Here is a 20,468-nt window from a genome sequence, read left to right on the forward strand (position 1 = left end):
CACGTGGCTTTAATGGGTCTGTGGAGAATGACCACATCCACATCAGCTCCAGGGATCACATGGTTGCATTAGAGCCAGTGCCCGTTTAACAAATAACAGTATAAGCCCAAAACATTGTTATCCTAATTGGTACAAAACTTAACTACATCTTACCATGGATTGTAAGTACTTGTGCATACTTTATTCACAGAGTATAAGATCTAGAATTCCTAAAAAGCACACCACAGATTCTTAAAGTTTAAGCCTGGGCAATTGCACACATACAGGAATTACAAGGTTTGGAAGAAAAGACAAGCAGGTAAGGGAGTTTCTGGACCAAGAGGCAGGGGTGAAGTGCAATCAACTTCATTGGAGCTTGTATCCTGGAGCTTCATACAAATTGCAAAGTCAGTTTAATTACTTAGTTTATTTCTTTATGCTTTTAGAAATAACTATGGCTGGATAGAACAACATATAGCAGGAGGTGAGGGTGAACTGTCTGTAGTCCTTCACTCATCCACTACTGCATACAAAACAAGCATCACAAGTTATTCACTGGCCCATTTACGATGTCTGGCACTGAACACCACCTTTAGGCTGATGCTCATCATCTTCATACACTTCCCCGTTATAGTGGTGTTTTCTCTTTTGAGATGGATCAAAGTCCACTAAATCCACCTGTTCCATTTCCTCAGTTTCTTCTATTTCCTGCCTTGTAGGTAGCAGTTTTTCGAGCAAAGACAGCTTATCTGAGGACAGGAAGCCACTCTCCGGGAAGTTGACCTGAAATCATCAAGAACTGGGGTTACTGTCTGAACGAGTCTTTTACCAACACAGCTACGTACAGGTCAAACATCTGGCAAAGTCAGATTTATCATCACAGATGACTTAAATCCAGAGCTTAAAAAAATTATCAACACGACTGAGCTATTTTTTAATGCCTGCATGAGATTAGTTTCTAACTCTAGCAACTCAACCAGTACATTTCTTCTGCCTCAGGCTGCCCTCTGGAATCAGCCTAGAAACAAAATAAAATACATATAATAACATATAAAACTATATATCTGTATATATAAACACAAAATGTGAACATTACAGATATGGTTAAATATCTTCTAAGCCATAGCAGACAGAGCCTGCTGCTACAGCTCCCAGCATTAGCTTCTCCCCAGCGAAGAAATCAGCATTTTCCAGCCTACTCTTCTGCTCCAGCACAGAAGTTGAAGTTACTCATCCATCCTTCCTAAAGAATATGTGAAACAAAAGGAAATTCACAAGGTCACTGAAGAAATTCCTGTGGTACTTTCAGCATAGTGTGTTCAGGAAGTTCTGTCTTTGTTCTGAACTGTAATTCTGTTTGATGGATTACATGTTCTCACCATTGTAAAAAACAGATACCAAAAATATGATTACTGGCATCTCTTCGTGATTGAGGTGATGCTTAGAGGTTAAATTTTGGATGGATATTCAGCCTGAACTATGCCACGGAAGTGACCCACTTACCCTGAATTCTATGATCAGACGTCCTTTTTCATATGGTCTGCGATAAATTGGCATACCTTCATTCAACACACACTTAATAGCACCATGCTCAACAACCTGGCCTAAAAACAAAGCAAAACAAAAAGATCACAAAAAAGAAGAAGGGATCAATACAGGCAACAGAAGCAGCTTTAGTTTTAAGTGCCTTCAATATTTGTGTAGATTTCTACACTGCAGTTAGTCACCTACACCATTATGTAGTACTCTAACAGGAACTTAATGCCCGGTAATATCTGAGTAAGAAAGGAGGTTGCTACTAAATTAAATCCTGTAACCTTGTTATGCTTCCCAAAGGAAACATACTTACAAATTTATTAAGTGTTCCATCACTTCCAAGGCTGAAAAAGTGGTTTTCAGAGACACACGCCCTTCAATTCTCATGAGGTATCCTCAGGATACAAGTATGTCCATGAGGTAAGGTCTGTTACTATGTCATGCAAAGAGAAAGTTAACTGCTGACTGCTTTCCAAAAATCCTTTTTTATTTCATGGTTTGAACTGCACAGACTAGGGAAAACAGCCTGATACCAGCACACATCCCTTGTACATCAAAACTGGATGTTTCTGTTCCTTTCCTGTTTTCAGCTTACATTCACCTTGTGCTGGGACTTCCAACAGAAAGTAAAGCAACTCTTACCAGGATGGGAGGTAATAATAATAGTTCTGTTATCCAACGTTGTTATAGGCTTTTGAAAGCCACAGAGTGCTTCCACCAGTTGAATATCCATAGACAGAAGAAGATCTTCATCTCGTCTAAGGTAGAACCAATCAAACAACAGTCACAGAGAGGCAGAAAGAGTAAAAGGATCATACCCAACCTCAATATTTAACTAGGAAATGACAATAAGCTGTAATGTTAATAGAAGCTCAGGCACCTAAATAAAGAATACCAAATATTGATGTAGCATTTCAAGCCAGTAATTACAAGAATGATACCCATACTGAGAGCCATTACTGATCCCATCAAGCTAACTAAAGTGTAGAAGTGTTTACTGAAAAGAAATACGTATAGCAAGGCTCACTTGCATCCAGTTTCACTCCACTGCTCCTTTCCAATTCTAGGAAAAAAAAGATCTCTCAGCCTCCTAAACACTGCAACAATTAATGCCTGCCCCCACTTTTTTAAGTGCACCTCCTTGCTCTGTGTTAGTATGTTACACTCACTCTTGAAGATCTGTTACTAGGGAAGTTTGAAAGGGTGATGGCCCCTGGGTAATGATGCAAGTATCTTTTAGAAAGCTCCAAGAAGTATCTGGAATAGAGCGTGTGAATTCCTTTAACTGCCTGTTGTGGCTTCAGTAAGGCAGGGCTAGTGGTGTTTACATGTTCAGAAGCTACAAAATCGTCCAGCCTATTCAAAGAACTTATAGCACTTACCCTGTTTTTGAAAGGTCTCTGGAAGGAGACTTGCAGGAAAAGCTAATTTTAGACTCTTACAGGAGAGGAGGAACATCCCACTTGTGCGAGAGCATGACCTCAGCATAACCCCACAAATCAGTAATATCAAGGGTTATCTATGGACACTAGAACTGAAGGTGGTGGGCAGAAAGATGGACAAAAATAATCTAGCAGAATTCTGACTTCAAGTCCCAAGAAACCATGAGAATAGTTCAGCATATCTGATTCAGTGTCTGGTTTCACTGGAAGTTAAGAAAAATCAGCTGAGTAAGCTTATCCAAAGCAAACAGAACTGATTCTTAACCTGTGAGCTCAGTGTTCTTTGGCATAGAATTCTGGCAGCAGCTTCAAGAGCTCAGCACCATACAAAATAGTTGGGCAGACCAGCCGCAGGTTTCCCAGGAACCTTTGGCTCACTGTTCCTATTTTTACAAGGTCAGTGGTTGGTGTTGAAACAAACAGACGCTTTGTCTAAACTGATTGATTGCCTTTTAACTGCTCTGAACAGGAGTAGCATGACATCAAGTATAACACATTTCTGCAAGATGATCAGCAGTGCTTTTAACTGGGTCAGAATGCACTGGACAGACCAATTCCACAAACAGTAACTTGAAAGAGGGAGGCGTGCAACACTGAGCAGTGCTGTGGGGTAACGTGAAATAGCTGAGATGTGGTCAGTGCTGCTTGAGTCACTTCTGCGTTCACAATAAAAAACAGGCAGGACCAATTACCTTGCCCACAGCACTCAGGTAGGAAATGAAGTGAGGGAAAGCACCTTTGATCAGAAGGGTGCAGGCTATACTGAGTGAGTTTGTCATAAGTAAGATCCCCAAACGAATGTGAACACAGTCCAAGTTTTCCGTGCCTTGAGGCCAAGCGGGCAATAAACAGCTGCCTACAGTAAATGGCAATTTTCTGAGCTAAGTAACAGAATGCTGTCCCAAAGTGACCAAGGAAACAGTCACAAATATTCAAATCTACTAATTAGAGTCTCAGTATTTTAAGAGATCTTAAAATTAAAGATCTGAAAAGTCTTAATTACTATATCTGGTTTTGTTTGCCTTCTATCCCCTTGCACTGCCAAAGCTCACAAACAATTCTCTCATGCTACTAGAACGCAAGTGGCTGAGACTATTTCCACCAGAATTCCTGCACCTCAGTGCTCCTCTGGCCACCCAAACAAGCTCACAGTGAGTTCCAGTCACATGATCATACCCACTGACACTCCACTAGGTACCAGGTAGGGGGTAACCAAGGACAAGCATTGCAGAAGTTAACACAAGAGGAGTCAAAGAGTTTTTACCTTGTAAATACAGAGTGGTCTTTTTGATCCAATACAATAATAATATCCCCGGGTTCCAGACCTGGCTCTTGGTCCCCTTCACCATGGAATGTTATTTTCTGACCATCTTTCATTCCTATTGCAGAAAACAAACATTTTCCTTATTTTTAAGTGAAAAACACCATCAGGAAATACTTTTATAGACACAAGCTGATATCAAGAAATCTCTGGATCTTCAAACAAGAACATCAGGATCTTCCCTTGAAGAATCCCCTTTTTTGTTTTTAATCCACTCCCGTGTCCAACCTTAGTGCTGGTAACCTGAATCAATATTATGGTTGAAGGTCACTAAGCTTAATTGTACTGTCCAAACAGCCACCAAGATAAAAGTCTTTAAGGGAAATACCATAAAATTTTCACTATACACACAAGTACTAAAAAGAAAACAGAAACACTGTATACAAACTCCATTTTAAGAGCAAGTGGCCAATAAACTACTTCAGTTTTAGAAATACGTGGCACATTTCCTTATGAAACATCATCTCAGTGCCTGCCAAGTGCAAGAAGCACTTCTAATAGACTGTAACCCTCATGTCAGACACTCCTTTCACCCACACAAAAGTGTGTCTATCAAAACTTCTAGCTTCCTAATGCTAGATAAGCCTGTTTTTCTAGAAAAGAAAAGACACTCTTCTCAGAGATTTTCCTGTTCAAAACATCAGTTTTATATCCCTCTTAGCCCTCATATTTACTATTATTGTAGGATTTTCCCTCTTAAAAACAAATTCAGCATTGCACAAGCTATGCTTCCACACACAGCGGTCACAGCTGATAATCAGGAGCAAGTCTGTAGAAGCCATGTGTTGTAAGCTTGCTGTCTTACGAGCTGCACTACTCCAGAGATTTCTCCCACCAGCTTTCGAGCAGCCCCCTCAGCAGAGGTGCATTTGCCACCCCATAGTGTCACGTTCACTCACCACTGGGAGGGTTTGTGTGTGGAGCTGCATTTTGCCAGGCAGGGAAGGAGCACCTGCGCCGAGCAGCACTGTCAGGGTTGTGCAGCCGGCAGAACTCTAAGCACAAGAGCCTAAGCACTGTCTCAGCGCCCTGTTACTGTAGCAGACCTGGTTCCCTTTCACACTGAAAGACAGTAGAAGTGATCGGAGTCTGCGGGGTTTCCCTACAGGCAGTGAAACCTGATTAGGCTTCCTGATAATGAACTGTGCTTACAGTGAGCTCAAAAATAATTCACCTCTTACAGTAACACAGGTTCTAGAATTCACTTCAATTACATGCACAGATTTCGGAAGGGAACACAGAACCTTACGTAAAAACAAGTCTTCCACTTCAAAAAAGGCAGCAACAGGCAACTTTACTGCATGTGTATCCATCGGTATTACTCACCAAATAAACACTGCTTATTTTCTAAACCTCCTGTTTTAGAGGTGCAAAACCAGTCAGTACACCCACGTTCAATACCTCATTTTAGTAAGACACCTCACCTTTGTCAATGTGCACTTCTAGGATCTTCTTCTCTCTAACAATTTTCCTGCCATTGCAGCTCTTACACCGGTCCTTGGGGCTGATGCGCTCTCCATGCCCCTGACACTCCATGCACACAGACTGGATTTGCTGCACCATTCCTGGCCCGATCTGGTGAATTCTGATCTGCATGCCTGATCCCCTGCAATTAGGGCAGCATTCTACTGCCCCTTTCTTGCCACCACGACCTGAGAAAGAAATTTGAAGACCGACCATTACGTGTTGCCAGAAAAAAAACACCAGGAAACTTTAAAGTGTGTCTAGTTTCAGTTTCATTGTTACCTTCACATTTGTCACAGATAACGTTTTTCTGCAGTGCAAGTTTCCTCATCGCACCATTGTACATATCTTCTAAACTTACTGACAGCTGGTGGACCACGTTTTTACCTGGAAAAGAAAACATATTAAAGTCTGAAAGCTTGGTCTCCAACTTCCCATGTCTCCATGCTCAAATCAGGGTAAACCAAGTCTTTGGGCTTCAACGTTTTGTTTCAATAGAGCTTTGTCTTGTTTTGCTGGCATTAGCCAATAGCCCCCTCCCATCTGATTTCAAATTGGGAAACAATTCTAATGGCTTTGCCCTTAGAAGAGACTTTCTGTGAAAGCAAAAACAGTGACAGAAACAAAACACACAGAACCTCAGCCATTTAAGTTATATAATGAAGGACTCTGTTTTAACAAGGTCACGGAACGTGTGTCCTATAAGGAAGTGGGAGACATCTTTTCTCTCATCAGGGGACTTTCTGGAAACAGAATTAAGCAATTACATTTTTGCACTCAGGAATTCCTTAGAACTTCAGCTGCTACACGCTTAGTTTTGCTCTGGCTTACTAGGAGTATTTTGCTACAACACTGTAACACTTTGATACAAACACTTTTTTCTTCCTTTTGTCACCAGACCTGCACCAAGAGGTGATGGGGTCAGCATTGCTCCTAACCAATTCTGAATTTTTCCCACTGTGATTAATCTGGAGCTTATCTGCTGAGCAGCATTTTCCTGCAGCTTCAACTTAACTCAGCAGAACAGTGCAGGAAGACAAAAGGTTTCACAGACTGAACTTAATTCTGATACCTTATTTCGATGCAGTTGCTTGCAATTAAACAGGAAATTCACGTTTAGGCCCTACATTTAGGGTAGCAGGGCTGACAAATCGCGTTAAGCTACAGGACCCTTATGTTTCCTATTCAGCCCATTGGCAGCTGGGCTTGCACTCGGGTAAAGGCTGTCCAAACACAACGGCACCAGGTTAGCGATTAACAGCGGACAGTGAACGGGAAACCAAACTACTGCCGAACGGAACAAATGTCCTCTCTCCCCTACAGTCCCAGGCATTAAGGGACAACAGTTTTCTTCGATTTTAAGGCTAAGCCCACAACTTCCCTTTAACTCTCAATTCCTACACCCATGGCACTCTCACGGGAGACTCTGATCCTGTCTAACACCGCGGGCACGCCGAGAACGTATCGGAGAGCAGCCGGCACCTCACCTCGCCTCTCTCTCTGCATCCTCCCCCCGCCGCCGAAGAACATATCGAATATGTCCATGGGAGACCCGAAGCCGCCGCCGGAGCCGCCCTCCTTGATGGCCTGCTCGCCTCCTTTGTCATAGAGCTCCCTCTTCTTCGGGTCCGACAGCACCTCGTAGGCCTGGGAGATCTGCTTGAACTGCACGAGAGACACGGGCATTCGGACACCTGCGACCCCCCGGCAGCACCCCCGCGCCGCTCCCGCCGCCCTGGCCCGCCCCGGCCCGGCCCGGCCCGACCTTCTCGCCCTCGTTGGGGTTCTTGTCCGGGTGGTACTTGAGCGCGAGCTTGCGGTAGGCCTTCTTCAGCTCCTCGGCGGACGCGTTGGGCTTCACGCCCAGCACGTCGTAGTAGGTGGTCTCCTTCACCATGGCTGCGGCGGGGGCTGCGGGGCCGGCGGGGGCTGCGGGCACAGATCCCGCTCGGCGGCGCCGCTCGCGACTCTTCTGGAAAGTTCGGGCCGGTCCACGCAGCCCCGCCGCTCCCCGCCCCGCCCCGCCCCGGAAGTCCCGCCCCCGCCGCGCGCCGGGCCCGGGCGGGCGGCCTGCCAATGGCCGCCGGGGAGGGAGAGCGGCTGGCCAATCAGCGCCCGCCTCACCACCCCCGGCGCGCGAGGGCCCGCCCCGCCCCGCCCCGCGCGGGCGGTGACTCCCGCCCTGCCCCGCGCGCGCGCCGCGCCGCGCCTGCGCGGCGCCCGGGCCTGTCCCCTTTAAGCGTAGGCACGGGGCGGTACCGGGTACGCTCTCCCGGCGCCGCTCCGCGCCCTTTTCTCTCCCCCACCCTATGCGGGCCTAGCCCCGTCACCACACAGGCTTCTCGGCGGCCCAGCCCGTTCCGCGCCACTGCGCCTGCGCCAGGCCCCGGCGTTCACCCCCTTCCCCTCCCCCCTATAGTCTGCGGGCTCGGTGCGCTTGCGCCGCGCCACGCGCCCCGGCTGCAGGCGCCGTCTGGTCACGTGGGAGCCGCGCTGCGGCAGCTGATTGGCTGAGCCGGGCTGCGGCGCGAGCGCCGCGCGCGCGGTAAGGGGCGGGGGGAGTGCCCTAGTGTTGCCATGGAAACGGGGCCTGTGGTTGCCAAGGGGATGGGACCAGGGGATGGGCTGGGGGATGGGGATGGGGATGGGCTGGGGTGGGGGAGGGTGTGACGGTGCCGGTGCTGCACTGGGCACCGAGCCTTGCTCTCCGCCGGCGTCAGCTCACCACAGAGTGGGGAGGAGGAGCGCTCGGCGCCGAGCGCCGTGCAGGAGGAGGAGGAGGGATTTTTGTTGTCCAGGGTCAAATTATTGTGAACCTGAGGGTTTCATAGCATGACCCATGTGCTGGCTGTTGCTGGATGAAGCTATCCGCGCTATCTTGTCCTCTCTGTCTGCTGCTCTCTTTGTTTTAGTGGTTTAGTTAGTGTCTTTGATCAATTCAGATTCAGTGGGAAACAAATCACTTTCTTTGTAGGTAGGCTTTTCTGTCGGATGGAACCGTCAATCCAATTCATTTTTCCTATGGTCTATGGATCGAGGGTTTTAAGAAGGTATGGTCATAGGAAGGAAAACAGCACTGTCCTTTCAGCAGCAACCTGCTCTTAGGTTATATGAATGTTAATGCTGTGCTTTGCCTGGAATTTCAGAAACATGAACCCAGTTAGCAGAACTGGCTCAGCTAATGGGTGGGCTGGCAGCAGAATTCCCATGGGAAGGCGGCCTCTAGGGAAGTGGTGTGTTGATAACACGCTGTTTGTTTTGCTCTGTAGCACAGCAATGCTCGTGTGCTGGCTCGTGGGGAAGGAGAAGGGCAGTCAGCAAGTGAAACTGCCCCACTTGGAAGCAGTGGTGATTGGGCGTGGCCCAGAGACAGGGATAACGGATAAGAGGTGCTCACGGCAGCAAGGTAAGGGGGCTTAGCCCAAATCCTGCTTTCCACACACAGCAGCAGCCAAACTTCCCTCCTTCTGCTGCGTGGTCCATAGTGTTGTCTGGTTCTTGGAGTCATCAAGCCTTTTCAGTCAGCACCTGGGGAGACCCCTGGGGCCTAAAAAGTCAGAGACACCCAATGACAGGACAGTCACCTTCATAAACCAAAGCACTGAACCTCAACATGAGTTCCCAGGCCCACAGTTGTGTTCCGCTGTCTTCACTCGTGCTTTGTGAGTAGCACTTCTCTCTAGTGTCCCACCAGCTGATTTTCAGTATGCCTTGTTATTCTATACATAAAATAACATGCTTTTGGAGAATATGTGAAAATACCTGTGATCTGTAAAATACTGCACATCTTCCCTGGACACAGTCCTGCTCCATGCTTTATTGTCACAGAGAGCTGGTAAGAACATGTAGAAGACCTCCAAACATCCCGCTTTCTTCTGAAGTGATTTTTCTGACTGTGGTGTGGCTCAGTGTGTGGGCTGGTTCTGTTTTACCTGCGGCCCTGGGAGGAGATGAGGCAGAAGTGCTCTCTGCATACATTCACAGCAGTCAGCTGCAGAAGGAAGCAGACCCTCAGACAGAGGAGTGTTTTCTGCACTGGGGGATTCAGCAGAGTTCTTTTTATTTGCACTGTTTTGTGACACTTTCTTCTTTCTCTTTTGCCAGTTCAGTTAAAAGCAGATTGTAACAAGGGATATGTCACAGTTAAGCAGGTATGTTTTTATGCATGGATGTACAATATTTATGATACTTGGGGGGGATGGTTGTTGTACTTAACTCCAAAAATGCTCTGAGTGATAATTCTGGTCACTCATCACTGGGTCTGAAGGATCTGGAGCTGTTTTATCACCAAAGGAGAGCACAGCAAGTGTTCCTTGTAAGTAACCTTTTTAGTTTGTGCACCTCAGTGACAGACTATGCTGTTCCTTCCAGATATGCTCCAGTCTAAAGACAGACAGACTTGCAGCATCAGGGAATGCTGCTGTGAATCCTTAATCAGTTCTTCCAGGTCCTGTATTTGGGAGATTTTGGAGTCCTTCCCCTAAACTTGCTTATCTGCCTCCTGAGCCTTAAACTTCTAAAGCTGAGGCGGCCCTCCATTTGAGGTTGAAATTCTTGTGTCAGGGGAACCACACACAGTTGTGGAAGGTTTTTGTTTTGATGGCTGATAAGAGCCATGGTTACTTCTGGGCAGGGATGGATAGGATGGGTGTGAGACAGCACTGAAGGCATTCTCATGTTACCAGCTGGATGGATGCAGGCCCACTCCCCTCACGAGGCCCGTTTCATGTGCAAACATTAACCAAAATCATTTTGCTGGAGAGTCCCAGTTTTCCTCGGGTCACCCTCACGATGGGGCAAAATCCACCTATCAGGCAGTCACTGTAGGTTGCCCACACCACGTGTGATTGGACCAGAATAATTTGTTGAAGCTGCTGTCGCTGCTCAGAACTCGTTGCTGCTGTGGGATGTGCGGCACGAGTGGTGCTGTAACTCTGTTGTCAGCTCTGCAGACCTGCGGGCTCCCTGTGATGCCCCTGAGGCTGTGTGCTGGCAGCTGTGAGTGTAAGACTGGCCACAGACAGAGGGATGATGTGGGCAGGGGGGCAGAATACAAAAATGCATTTGCTTTCCGGGATAGTGAGTGGTATTCCAGGAAAACGGGGCGGAAGTTGGCGATTCCATTTAAAACAGCATTTGCTACTATTTTTTTCCCTTTTCTGTCTACCAAAGATAGGGGTCAACCCAAGTAGTGTTGATCTCGTGAATATTGGCAAGGATGAAGTGGTGCAAATGAAGCCAGGCCAAGTTCTGTATATTGTGAATAACCTTTACCCCTACACGGTGCACTTTGCGGAAGAGTCAGGGAAAACTGTTACAGAAGCAGAAGACAGAACAGAAACCTGCAAGAGGCCACATGAGGACTCCTGTGAGAATGATGATGCAGAGCTTGTGTCCAGAAAAACAATGAAAATGGAGGTGGTGGATGCACAAGGCAGTTCTGCAAATCCCCAGCTAAGCACTACCAGTGTATCTCCAGGTGAAGGCACCTCAAGCAAAAAGGCAGGTGTATTGGTATTAGTACTGATTTTATAGTGCTGATTGTCCTGGGGTTGTCTCCTCCATGAGGGCTTTGGTCTTTTACTTTTGTGGTTTCTCGTGGTGGTGGGATGTCTTTGGGGAACACAGATCGTCAGAGGACACGGGGCGTGTAAGCTAATCCGTGCTGATACAAGGACTGTGCTCCTGACATCACCCAGGCTCTGAGACAGTTACTTGGGACCCATTCTAACTTGAGCTGAGGGTTGGGTGTGTGAGAGGGGGCTTGCCTGTAGCAAGTGAGGATTTAGTCTTTGGTTTCTGTTGCAGTTTCTTCTGCAAGGACAGTCCACATGAACTCTATTTAGCTGCAGTCACCCAAGGATACTGTCCTGGCTCTTGCTGTCTAAAGGCAAACACAGAGAATGGAACAGCTTGAGACTTTTTTGTTTTGTTTGCTTTTAATTATGTGGGTTTTTTTTCCCCTCCTGCTTTGTTCATTCGTTACAGTAAAACCATGTTTACACTAATGAATGTAACCAGCCAGAATCACTTGAATGGGAGTTTTTAGCCCTGTGAACACAGGCAAAATAAAAGACTGCTTAATGCATTTGGAACTAGTGCAGTTGCTGGAGGAGAAGGCACAGAAATGAAACCCCTCAGGACAAAATTTCAGACTCAGGTTGCAGTGGCTTAACGACTTACCTCATTTGTGGACTTGGGCTAGTTACACTGGGGCCAGATCTGTGGAATGAACGGGCAGATAAGGTGATTCACACTGTTTCTCTGCCAGCACTATAATAATGTTTGAACATTTTCCTCTGCACAAAGTATGATGAGGGTCATCATTGCTTGTAAGGTGATCTGAACACACAAAACATCTGTTTTGAAAAAGGTGCACTCCAGGCACCCCTTCTAATAGGTGTTCAGTGACCAAGTGAAGAGAGCTGCTATTTTTGGCTTGATCTTCCTGTGCCTTTCTTGTTGCCTCTACAAGCCACTGCACAATACAAAAAAATCAGTGCATCTAAGAGTAGGGCCACACACCACAACCACTTTGTTCTGCACAGAGCAGTGTGGAGTAGGGCAGTTAATGGAGATCTTTGCACTTCCTGTGCCCCTTGTGATCCCTGAAGCAGAGGGCCTCGTGCCATGATGTGTGTGTGCAAACTATTAAATTCAAAGAGAATTAGATCTCTAAATGATGTTAAGTTCCAACATTTGAAAGATTTAACTTTTCAGCTTCACGGTATCTTGTTAAAAGTTTTCAAAAGTAGCTTTTTGGGGGCAGTTGGAGCAGATGTGTTGGTATTTTATAGAAGGGAAATAACTGTCATTCAGCTGTTATTTTTACTGTTACATACTAATGAATGTTTTTAACTGAATCCTTTAAAATATATAATCAGATGCTTAATTGCCTTATTTTTCTTTTCCCTTTTGTGCTGTAGGAGCATTTAGGACACTGGAGTCAGGGTCTAAAGAGCTCCATGGAAGATCCAACACTGCAGGTGAGTTCCTGTCTAGCGAAGCTAAATGAGCTTGCTTTCTTACTCCTTCAGTTTGCTTTAACAATGTGGCTAACCAGTGGTCTACTGCATAAGGGCTGAATTGTACTTGCATCTCTCTCTGTAATAACATTAATTGGGGATGATTTTGCAGATTGCAGATTACTGATTTTACAGTGTGTCATTATCTTACCTTTGAGCTCTCTGTATTACCAGATTTGGTCAACAGATTTCAAAAACATTGGTGGAAGAGCAGGCAAGCCATGCAGTTGCTTTGTTTCCTCAGAGAAACCAACTAAAATGGGGTTGTGGCTTGAAGCAAGTCATGGAGGTTCCTGTTTTCCTGCAGTCGGCATTGCCTTGTTTCTAAGCATAGTGCAGTTTCCTGGTTTCCAGCAAACTTAACTTTGACACCTTTGTGCCAGGGGACAGGATCTAACCTCTGGCTTCTCCTTCACCCAGTTCTTTGTGCCAACAGGAATTTTCCTGGGTAATTTCTTTTAACCTTGTGCAGATAACCAGGGTTATCTGTCCCAGGTGCAGAATCCAGCACTTGCCCTTGTTAAACTTCATACAGTTGGTGGTTGCCCATCTCTCTGAATTTGTCAAGGAATCTCTGCAGGGTCTCTGTGCCCTGGAGGGAGCTGACAGCGTCTCCCAGTTTAGTGCCATCAGCAAGCTTACTTAGTATTCCTTCAAGTCCTGCACGCAAGTAATTTATAAAAATGTTGAAGAGCACAGGGCCTAAAATGGAACCCTGTGGAACCCTGATGTCACTGCACTCATTGTAACTCTTTGTGCCCAACCTGTGATCCAGTTGCTCACTTAGCTGATAACTTATTAGAAGGCCCTATTTCTTAATTGATTTTTTTTTTTGTCCCATTCAAGTCTGGAGTGTTGAGCTGCATACAGCTGTAGAACTGGATGCTCATTGTCCTAGAATTGCCTGCACTTTCAAATGAGTCTGTCTCTAGGGAATAATGTTACGGAAATTCTTGCTTACTTTTTAAACATGAAGCTTAATTTTCATCCCTCAACTAGAATTTCTTACAGCACTTGCCAAAAAATGCTTTTTTGACCCAAAATATACGTATAAAATGTAAGAATAGAAAGCTTTTTCCTTTTATAAAGTATGTGAAGAGGCATGCTGCAACACCTTTCCATAGTGCATATTATGGAAGAGGGTGCTTATCCTGGAGCAACTTAGTTCCAGCAAAAGTTCTCTTTGGGTAACATCTCAAAAGCCACTAAATATCGTGCAGATAGGAATAATATAGTTAACTTTGATGAGAAAGTAATCTAGTTACTTGGTGTTTTGCAAGGTTTACAAAGATGGAAAGACTGTAGTCATCAAGGATAAATATCCCAAGGCACGTTACCATTGGCTTGTCTTACCGTGGGAGCCCATTTCAAGCCTGAAGTCAGTCACCAGGGACCACCTTGAACTCCTGGAACATATGCATGCTGTTGGGCAGAAAATGATCGATCAGTGCCCTGCCAGAGAGAGCCTGGAGTTCAGACTGGGTTACCATGCTATCCCCAGTATGAGGTAAGATCTGGAGGAGTCATCAGCTAGAGACCCTGTTCTTCCAGTTACACAGATGCGGGGCTCAATCTGTGAGGTGATTTGACATCGCTAGAGAACAGCTAATCCTCCTGAACGCCACAAACAGCTGGGTGCCCAGGTCCCGTGCAGCACACGGCTGCGTGGATGCTGATGGGCTACACAGGTGTCTTGGGTCCAGTGGGAAATGCCTGCTGGGTTCCCCTGGCACAGGGCTGGGGTTGTGGGATGCCCCACCAGCTCCCAGTGCCAAGTGCGAGGGCATCCCTGTGTGGCATGAGGGAGTGACTCCCAGGCCTGTCAAGTCCTGCCTGATACCAGGCAAGGATTTGAGTTTTGTGTGTAAATAAGTCCAGATCCCAGAGCATCCAAAGGCCTGTAGATATTGCAGTCAGTGCCCCTAAGCTATTCTCTGGTTCTTGAATGAAGCTTTTGGTCAGTGATCAAGTCCCATTCGGTTACTCTACAGAGTTTAAACCTTTGGTTTATTAAAACTACTGTCTGCCTTTCTGGAAACTAGCAGGAATGTAGACTGTATGAGTGGGGCCCATGACTTATGAAGGCCAGCAACCTTGACTGTTTAAGTGAAATGCTTGGCAAGAGATGGTGCTTCCAGAACAGACGGTGTTTCTTCTGTCCTGGGACTGTGGGCCAAGACTGACCCACAAAACTGCTGAATCATCAGTTTGCAACTGATACTACTGCAAAAGAACTTGGAACATTAACATTCTTCTCTCATATCTTTTTTTTTTTTTTTTCCAGTCAGCTACATTTGCATGTAATCAGCCAGGATTTTGATTCTATGGCCCTGAAAACCAAAAAGCACTGGAACTCTTTTACTACTGACTATTTCTTAAACTCTCAAGGTAAGTATTAGAAAAGGTATTTCATAACACGTAATCCTACTTGCAGCTTCTGGCTTTGGGATTTTTTTCCAAACAAATGTGCAAGCCATGCGTTTTGTTGCAGTAAATGAAAGGTTTTATTTGATTTCAGATATTGGGGAGTAGCACTAGGTAACAGTGCATTTTGTGGCTGGTTTACATTAGAATGCAGCAATGACACGCTGTGCATGCAAAGCAGCGCACAAAGATTTGCAGTGTCACGTGTTTCATGATGCTATGTGGTCTCAGTACCTCTTGTTTCCTTTTTTTTTTTTCCCAGATGTGATAGAGATGGTAAGAAGTAATGGAAAAGTGATGGTGAGAGATCATGTCTCTGAACTTCTCAAACTGCCCCTCAGATGCCACCGTTGTAAACAAAAGCTGTCCACAATCCCACAGTTAAAGGCACATATCCGGACGCATCAGCCAAAATGACTTTGCAGAAAATGGTGTCTCACCCTGCCTTTGGATTTCAGGTCAAAACAAAGACTGTGAAATGTAAGTTGAAATGTATGTTTGTTAACTGGAATGACAAATGTACTGTCGGGAAAGATAACCTGGAAACAGCAGCACACTAACTTTGTAATAGCTTAGACAAAAAAACACCCCCCCTCCTTCAACCAAATAAAATCATGAAGTGATTTCTGAAATTGAAGGTGTGTTTGCAGCTTTGCTGTGGTACAGCCACACTAACCTGTATGTGAGCCAAAAAGCACAGAAGTGTTTTGTTTGGATGAAAGGATTTATTTTAATTCAGAAGCTGAACTGAGCCCAGATCTAGGTTTCTACTGAGAACACAGAGAAACAAGGTTTAGAGGTCTTTCTGGACATGTCTGCTGCCTATCACTGAACTTTCTCCTAAGCTATAATGTTGCAGGTGCTGGTGTGGCTGACAGAACGTGCTGTCAGTGTAGGGCAAGGAGCATCAGCTACAGCATCCACACTTCGCTGCGCCACTGAATGGCTTGATTTCGGTGCTGCTGAACTTCCCCTCAGATATGGAGCAGGCCTTGCCCCTCACCAGGGTGCAGCATAGCCACTGCTCAGGCTCTAAGTGGGGCAGACAATGTCTTTCATTTACAAAGATGTATTTAAGCATTTTTATAATAGGCAACAATCAGCTTTTCTGCTCCCCAGAGTAATGAACTATCAGGGTTTGCAGTTGCTTGTCCGCATATGTTGAGTTTGGTACAGAAATTGTGGGGTATAATCCTGCCCTGTTTCTCCAGATCAGGATTTTGGTGAGCCTCTAATAATTCGATTATTTTCAAGATGTGAATTTGCAGAGAGGCAGCAGAGCAGTACTAATAAAAACCTGTTTCTGGGTCCAGAACTGGTGTGCACCATTCAAATTTCATCCTAAGCCCAGCTCTGACTTGTTAAGTAAGATGCCTTCTGGGTGAGATGGCTTTCAGTAAATTAGCTCGCAGTGCTTTTGCTACACAAGGAAAATGCTGCTCCTAAATCTTGATAGCACATTTTGTGGGAAGAGGGTGTCCTGTTCTCTTGTCCCCCCATGCAGCTGCATGTTGCTATACAGACTCCGATGGGCAAATATTAAACTCATTGCTGCTGGAGAAGGACAAAGACATTCCTGTCATGGAACTGTCCCGAAAAATGGGTTCTTTCACCTGGTGTGCAAGGAGTCAAGTTTATTTCATGCCAGCACAGAGATTGGTGCTGGGTGGTAAATCCACAGAGCAGCACACCCAGTTACAGCCAAGCAGTGTATTTATATTTTCAAAATACTGTAGTTACCCAGTTTCTAAATAAAAGTCTATTCAATAGCTATTGGACAATCTTTTGCCTGCTTCAATTTAAAGGTACAAAGCATTTCAAATTTATTGTGCGTGTTCAGTAGGTAGGAGTCTTCACTTGGAGATGGGTAACCTAAGCTTTAGAGGCGTGGCTTTCACATTATAATGAGCTAAGTTCATCTAAAGGACATATTTTTAGCTGATTTAGCCAACTTCAGTAAAACTTACTGAATGTTGCCAATGCAGTGTCCAGTATCTAATTCGAGATCTCTGTTTGTGAGATCTCTTTACTTGTTTCAAAACTATTTTACAACACCTTGCTGTTTCTCACTTTTCTGGGTCTTTAAAATATTTATTTGTTCTCTAAAGATTCACTCTGCAAGATCTCTTCTTAAACCATTCCTCTTTCACCAGAATGGGGTGCAGTAAGTGTGAAGGGTTGGCTCTGGCCTAATTTCAAATGCCAGTCACACTTAAGATTTTGCTGATATTATTAATAATATGCCTTAATTTAGAAAGCAAAACTTAGAGAGTAAGAAACAATGCCGAAAGCTCTGCCAGTCTGTGGATTGACTGATTATACAAACCAGGGCTTCAGCTGGCCCCAGAGATGAAGCAGTGCTGATGCTTTGCAACAGGACCAAGACCAAGTTGCAAATGCTGGAGAACCATGATCTTCCTCATGGCAGACACAGGCCAGAAGGGAAAGCCATGAGATTCGCAGTTAAATGCATCTGAAGCCACAAGGGTCAGCCCATGTTTTCTGGCAAAGGACAGCCTCAAGGCCATGAGGGAAACGAAAGCAGCATTCACAGACACTGGCAGAGGTTACTTTGTGTGGCTTTGCAGGGGATCTGTGGCCTTCCAACATCCTCTCATGCACAGCTGGTAAGCCCATACAGGAGACTGAGAGCAACCAAAAAGATATCTTTGTTGGAAGAGAGCTTCAGAATAGCAACGTAACTTTAACACTCATCAGCCAGTAAGACATGGCAGTGGTGGACTGAAACTGTGCCCAAAATACTTTGGAGTGTATTTTGCAGATGAAGATTCAGCTGGAGGACCATGCCATGCTGTTGTGGTGTCAGTGTCCAATTACTGACAAGGAGAGAGACAATGAGATGAAGGTTGAAGAATTTCTGCTGTCCTTGTTGCCCACCAGTCCCATTTATCCATGTACTTTTATGGAAAAACCTCAGCTCTTTGTATGTGGCTCCCCATCCTTGAAGGTTATGTTACATGTGGCATCACTGACATTATGCTAGCTTGGACATCACGGATTATCTTGCTAAGTAAGTTACTAAATGTTTAGTCACAGTGCTTGACAACAGACTGAAGTCATCCCCACAGTATCCAGACAGGCCACATAACTCAGAACAGCTAAAATGAGGCACCCAGATGCACCCTGACAAAGCCCTGTTTTCCCACTCCACTCCAACAAGCCCAGGCCGGCACAACACCCAGGGCACAAGACCAAATGGCCGTCCAGATGTAAGGCACAAAAACACTGATCTGCAGACTGAGAGGTGCTAATGCCATGCAGTAACAACACAGGTCACTGCTTTGTCATGAAATTCCTCCAACAGACAGGAAGTGCCTTGGTTTTGCTTGCATTTTTCCACGGCACCTGAAATGGCCTGCATTGAACACAGCAGCTGCTGGGCCAAAATTAACTGAGAGGGGGCTGCTACCACTGAAAGGGTTTCCAGCCTTGCCCTCTTCCTCTGCTCCCAGAACTTCTTGCATCAGATTACAGAAGTATTCTTGGGTGAAACCTAACTCTGAGGTATGAGACTAATTTCCAGATGACACAGTTCTGCAACAGTGCACAGCATGATCAGGGTACAGCTGCTGATCTTTCAGTGCCATAGAGCACCATTAGTTCATCTTCTTTAAATTCAGATAATTAGTTAGGTAATTATGAGGTAGTATCACCCATCACAGCATGACACTGACACCTTCTGCCCTTTTATTCATATTTTCCTCTGCTTAAGATCTCCCTGGTGTGAAAGGCACAGTTTCAGGACAGCAATGGCTGTTGGCACTGCGGGGTTCACTCTGATGTAACAAAGCAATACTGATATAAAACTGGTATTGGCAACATCCAACTGCAGCAGAGAAAACACAGTTAATTTGTTTAGCAACTGCAACAGTTCGCTATTGGTACAGACTTCCTGGTGAGACCTAAAGCAGGCTGAAGTGCTTAAAATGTGGCCTGTCATCATGGCATGTACCGTCCATGGGAGGCAGTGATGGCAGAGAAACAGCCCATTCAATATTGGTGGGATTGCTTCATCCAGAAGGGAGGCAACAGCAGCGGGAGATGCTGGATTCAGCCAGCAGCACTCAGAGCTGCACCCCCTTTTGCTCCCCAGCCTCACAAACTATCTCTGCTGAGAGATGTGAGTGGCTGTCCCCATGAGTGTGACACCATAGAGGTCACAGTTACAGCTGCATCAGGCGGAGGGACCCTTCACTTGGACAGCACTAAGAACAGGACAGAACAACAACAGTTTCTGTAAAGATACAATGAAGTTATATGAAAAGTTACAGGAATTCCTTGGCTTTTAGTTACTGCAGAAGATGCAGTTTCCACTGTAGATTTTTATTGAATTTTGGTGGAGTAAATACATCTGGATCTGAAAGGCAAATGGAACAAGTGTCAGAACAGGGGGTAACAGCAATACAATTTCTTCAAGAGCTGTCAACTACTTAGTTCACTTTTCCTTACATCAAAGGACACTGAGAAATCTCTCAATATCTATCATTTCCCTTTAGTGACTGATCACCAGCCTGCACAAAGGAGTGCCTCCAGCAGAGCTGCTTATACAAAAAAATCTTTGGGGCACATCAAATCCCCTCTCAGTTGTCACTGTTCAGAAAGAGGAGGCAACGAGCAGTGTCACAAAGCTCGTTGTCACAAAACTACATTCATTCTCCTGTTACTGGGCAGTCACAACAGTCAGCTTGCTCTGTTCAGCATGAACAAGAGCCACAAGGCTTTTTCTGGAGCCAGCCCTGGCAAGTGGCAATAGGCAAGTCACATATAGAGGTTCATCAGAAGATTTTCCCAGGCAATCCCAGGACTACCAGGGACAAGTGGGAAACAGGGAAGACAAGGCAGTTGGACAAGCCCTTGCTAAGTCTCTTGACCCTAATTTTGCATTAACTGCAAGAACCTCAAGATGGCAAAGTGACATGACAGACTGTAGCCTGCCCTGGTCAAGACCCTGGCCTGACTGCCAAAGCCAGATAGAAAAATTAAGCAGGTAACTTACAAGAAGAATTCCATAAGAAATCAGATTTTCAATTCCCTTGCAACAGATTGACATTACACATACAGGAAGCCATGAGCACAACTGAGACAATTTTAGCACAGGAATTCGGAGTAAATAAACCTTGTTAAGATGGCTGCTCACTTGCCATGAGGCAGGACAGTACACCATAAAGGAAAGCAAGAAACGCCTACAGCTGAATACCTGGTACAGCTGTTGGCAGGTAGCAATGGTCGGAGAGCCTCAAAGCCCACTAACCTGAC

At 45.5% G+C, this 20,468-nt stretch overlaps 3 protein-coding genes across 5 annotated transcripts in view; 1 reads left to right on the forward strand and 2 right to left on the reverse strand.

Annotated features, from left to right (window-relative positions):
• Window positions 1-159: 159 nt before the first annotated feature.
• Window positions 160-7,744, reverse strand: DNAJA1 (DnaJ heat shock protein family (Hsp40) member A1). Its single transcript, XM_050329071.1, has 8 exons — window positions 7,508-7,744; window positions 7,230-7,407; window positions 6,025-6,129; window positions 5,703-5,930; window positions 4,222-4,336; window positions 2,158-2,273; window positions 1,483-1,583; window positions 160-762 (listed from the first exon to the last, which is right to left on the reverse strand). The coding sequence occupies exons 1-8, from the start codon at window positions 7,637-7,639 to the stop codon at window positions 544-546; spliced, it is 1,194 nt and encodes a 397-aa protein (XP_050185028.1). The 5' UTR covers window positions 7,640-7,744; the 3' UTR covers window positions 160-543.
• Window positions 7,745-8,132: 388 nt separating this feature from the next.
• APTX (aprataxin) lies at window positions 8,133-16,972 on the forward strand. 2 transcript variants are annotated; one of them, XM_050329403.1, is made up of 8 exons: window positions 8,133-8,287; window positions 9,012-9,148; window positions 9,847-9,893; window positions 10,915-11,244; window positions 12,669-12,728; window positions 14,048-14,274; window positions 15,052-15,155; window positions 15,454-16,972. In XM_050329403.1, the coding sequence occupies exons 2-8, from the start codon at window positions 9,019-9,021 to the stop codon at window positions 15,606-15,608; spliced, it is 1,053 nt and encodes a 350-aa protein (XP_050185360.1). In that variant the 5' UTR covers window positions 8,133-8,287; window positions 9,012-9,018; the 3' UTR covers window positions 15,609-16,972. The 2 variants fall into 2 exon arrangements, with proteins under 2 accessions (XP_050185360.1, XP_050185359.1); XM_050329402.1 differs by lacking the exon at window positions 8,133-8,287 and adding an exon at window positions 8,435-8,792.
• A 1,907-nt stretch (window positions 16,973-18,879) lies between these two features.
• ELP1 (elongator acetyltransferase complex subunit 1) overlaps window positions 18,880-20,468 on the reverse strand; it is a 30,859-nt gene continuing 29,270 nt past the window's right edge. For both annotated transcript variants that reach the window (XM_050329362.1, XM_050329360.1), the window contains exon 36: window positions 18,880-19,569. In XM_050329362.1, coding sequence (XP_050185319.1) covers window positions 19,502-19,569 — 68 coding nt within the window. In that variant the 3' untranslated portion in view covers window positions 18,880-19,501. The remainder of the gene's footprint in view (window positions 19,570-20,468) is intronic.

This window comes from Myiozetetes cayanensis, unplaced genomic scaffold (assembly GCF_022539395.1).
Source record: "Myiozetetes cayanensis isolate MyiCay16 unplaced genomic scaffold, myiCay2020 scf4, whole genome shotgun sequence".
Taxonomy (NCBI): domain Eukaryota; kingdom Metazoa; phylum Chordata; class Aves; order Passeriformes; family Tyrannidae; genus Myiozetetes; species Myiozetetes cayanensis.

Coding starts and splice junctions, on each gene's coding strand:
- DNAJA1 (XM_050329071.1), bottom strand. CDS start 7,639: ATGGTGAAGGAGACCACCTACTACGACGTGCTGGGCGTGAAGCCCAAC. Junction 6,130..7,229: donor GATGCAGAGAGAGAGGCGAG/GTGAGGTGCCGG, acceptor TTTCTTTTCCAG/GTAAAAACGTGGTCCACCAG. Junction 1,584..2,157: donor TATTATTACCTCCCATCCTG/GTAAGAGTTGCT, acceptor CTTTGTTTTTAG/GCCAGGTTGTTGAGCATGGT.
- APTX (XM_050329402.1), top strand. CDS start 8,734: ATGGAACCGTCAATCCAATTCATTTTTCCTATGGTCTATGGATCGAGG. Junction 9,149..9,846: donor GAGGTGCTCACGGCAGCAAG/GTAAGGGGGCTT, acceptor CTCTTTTGCCAG/TTCAGTTAAAAGCAGATTGT. Junction 12,729..14,047: donor TGGAAGATCCAACACTGCAG/GTGAGTTCCTGT, acceptor GTGTTTTGCAAG/GTTTACAAAGATGGAAAGAC.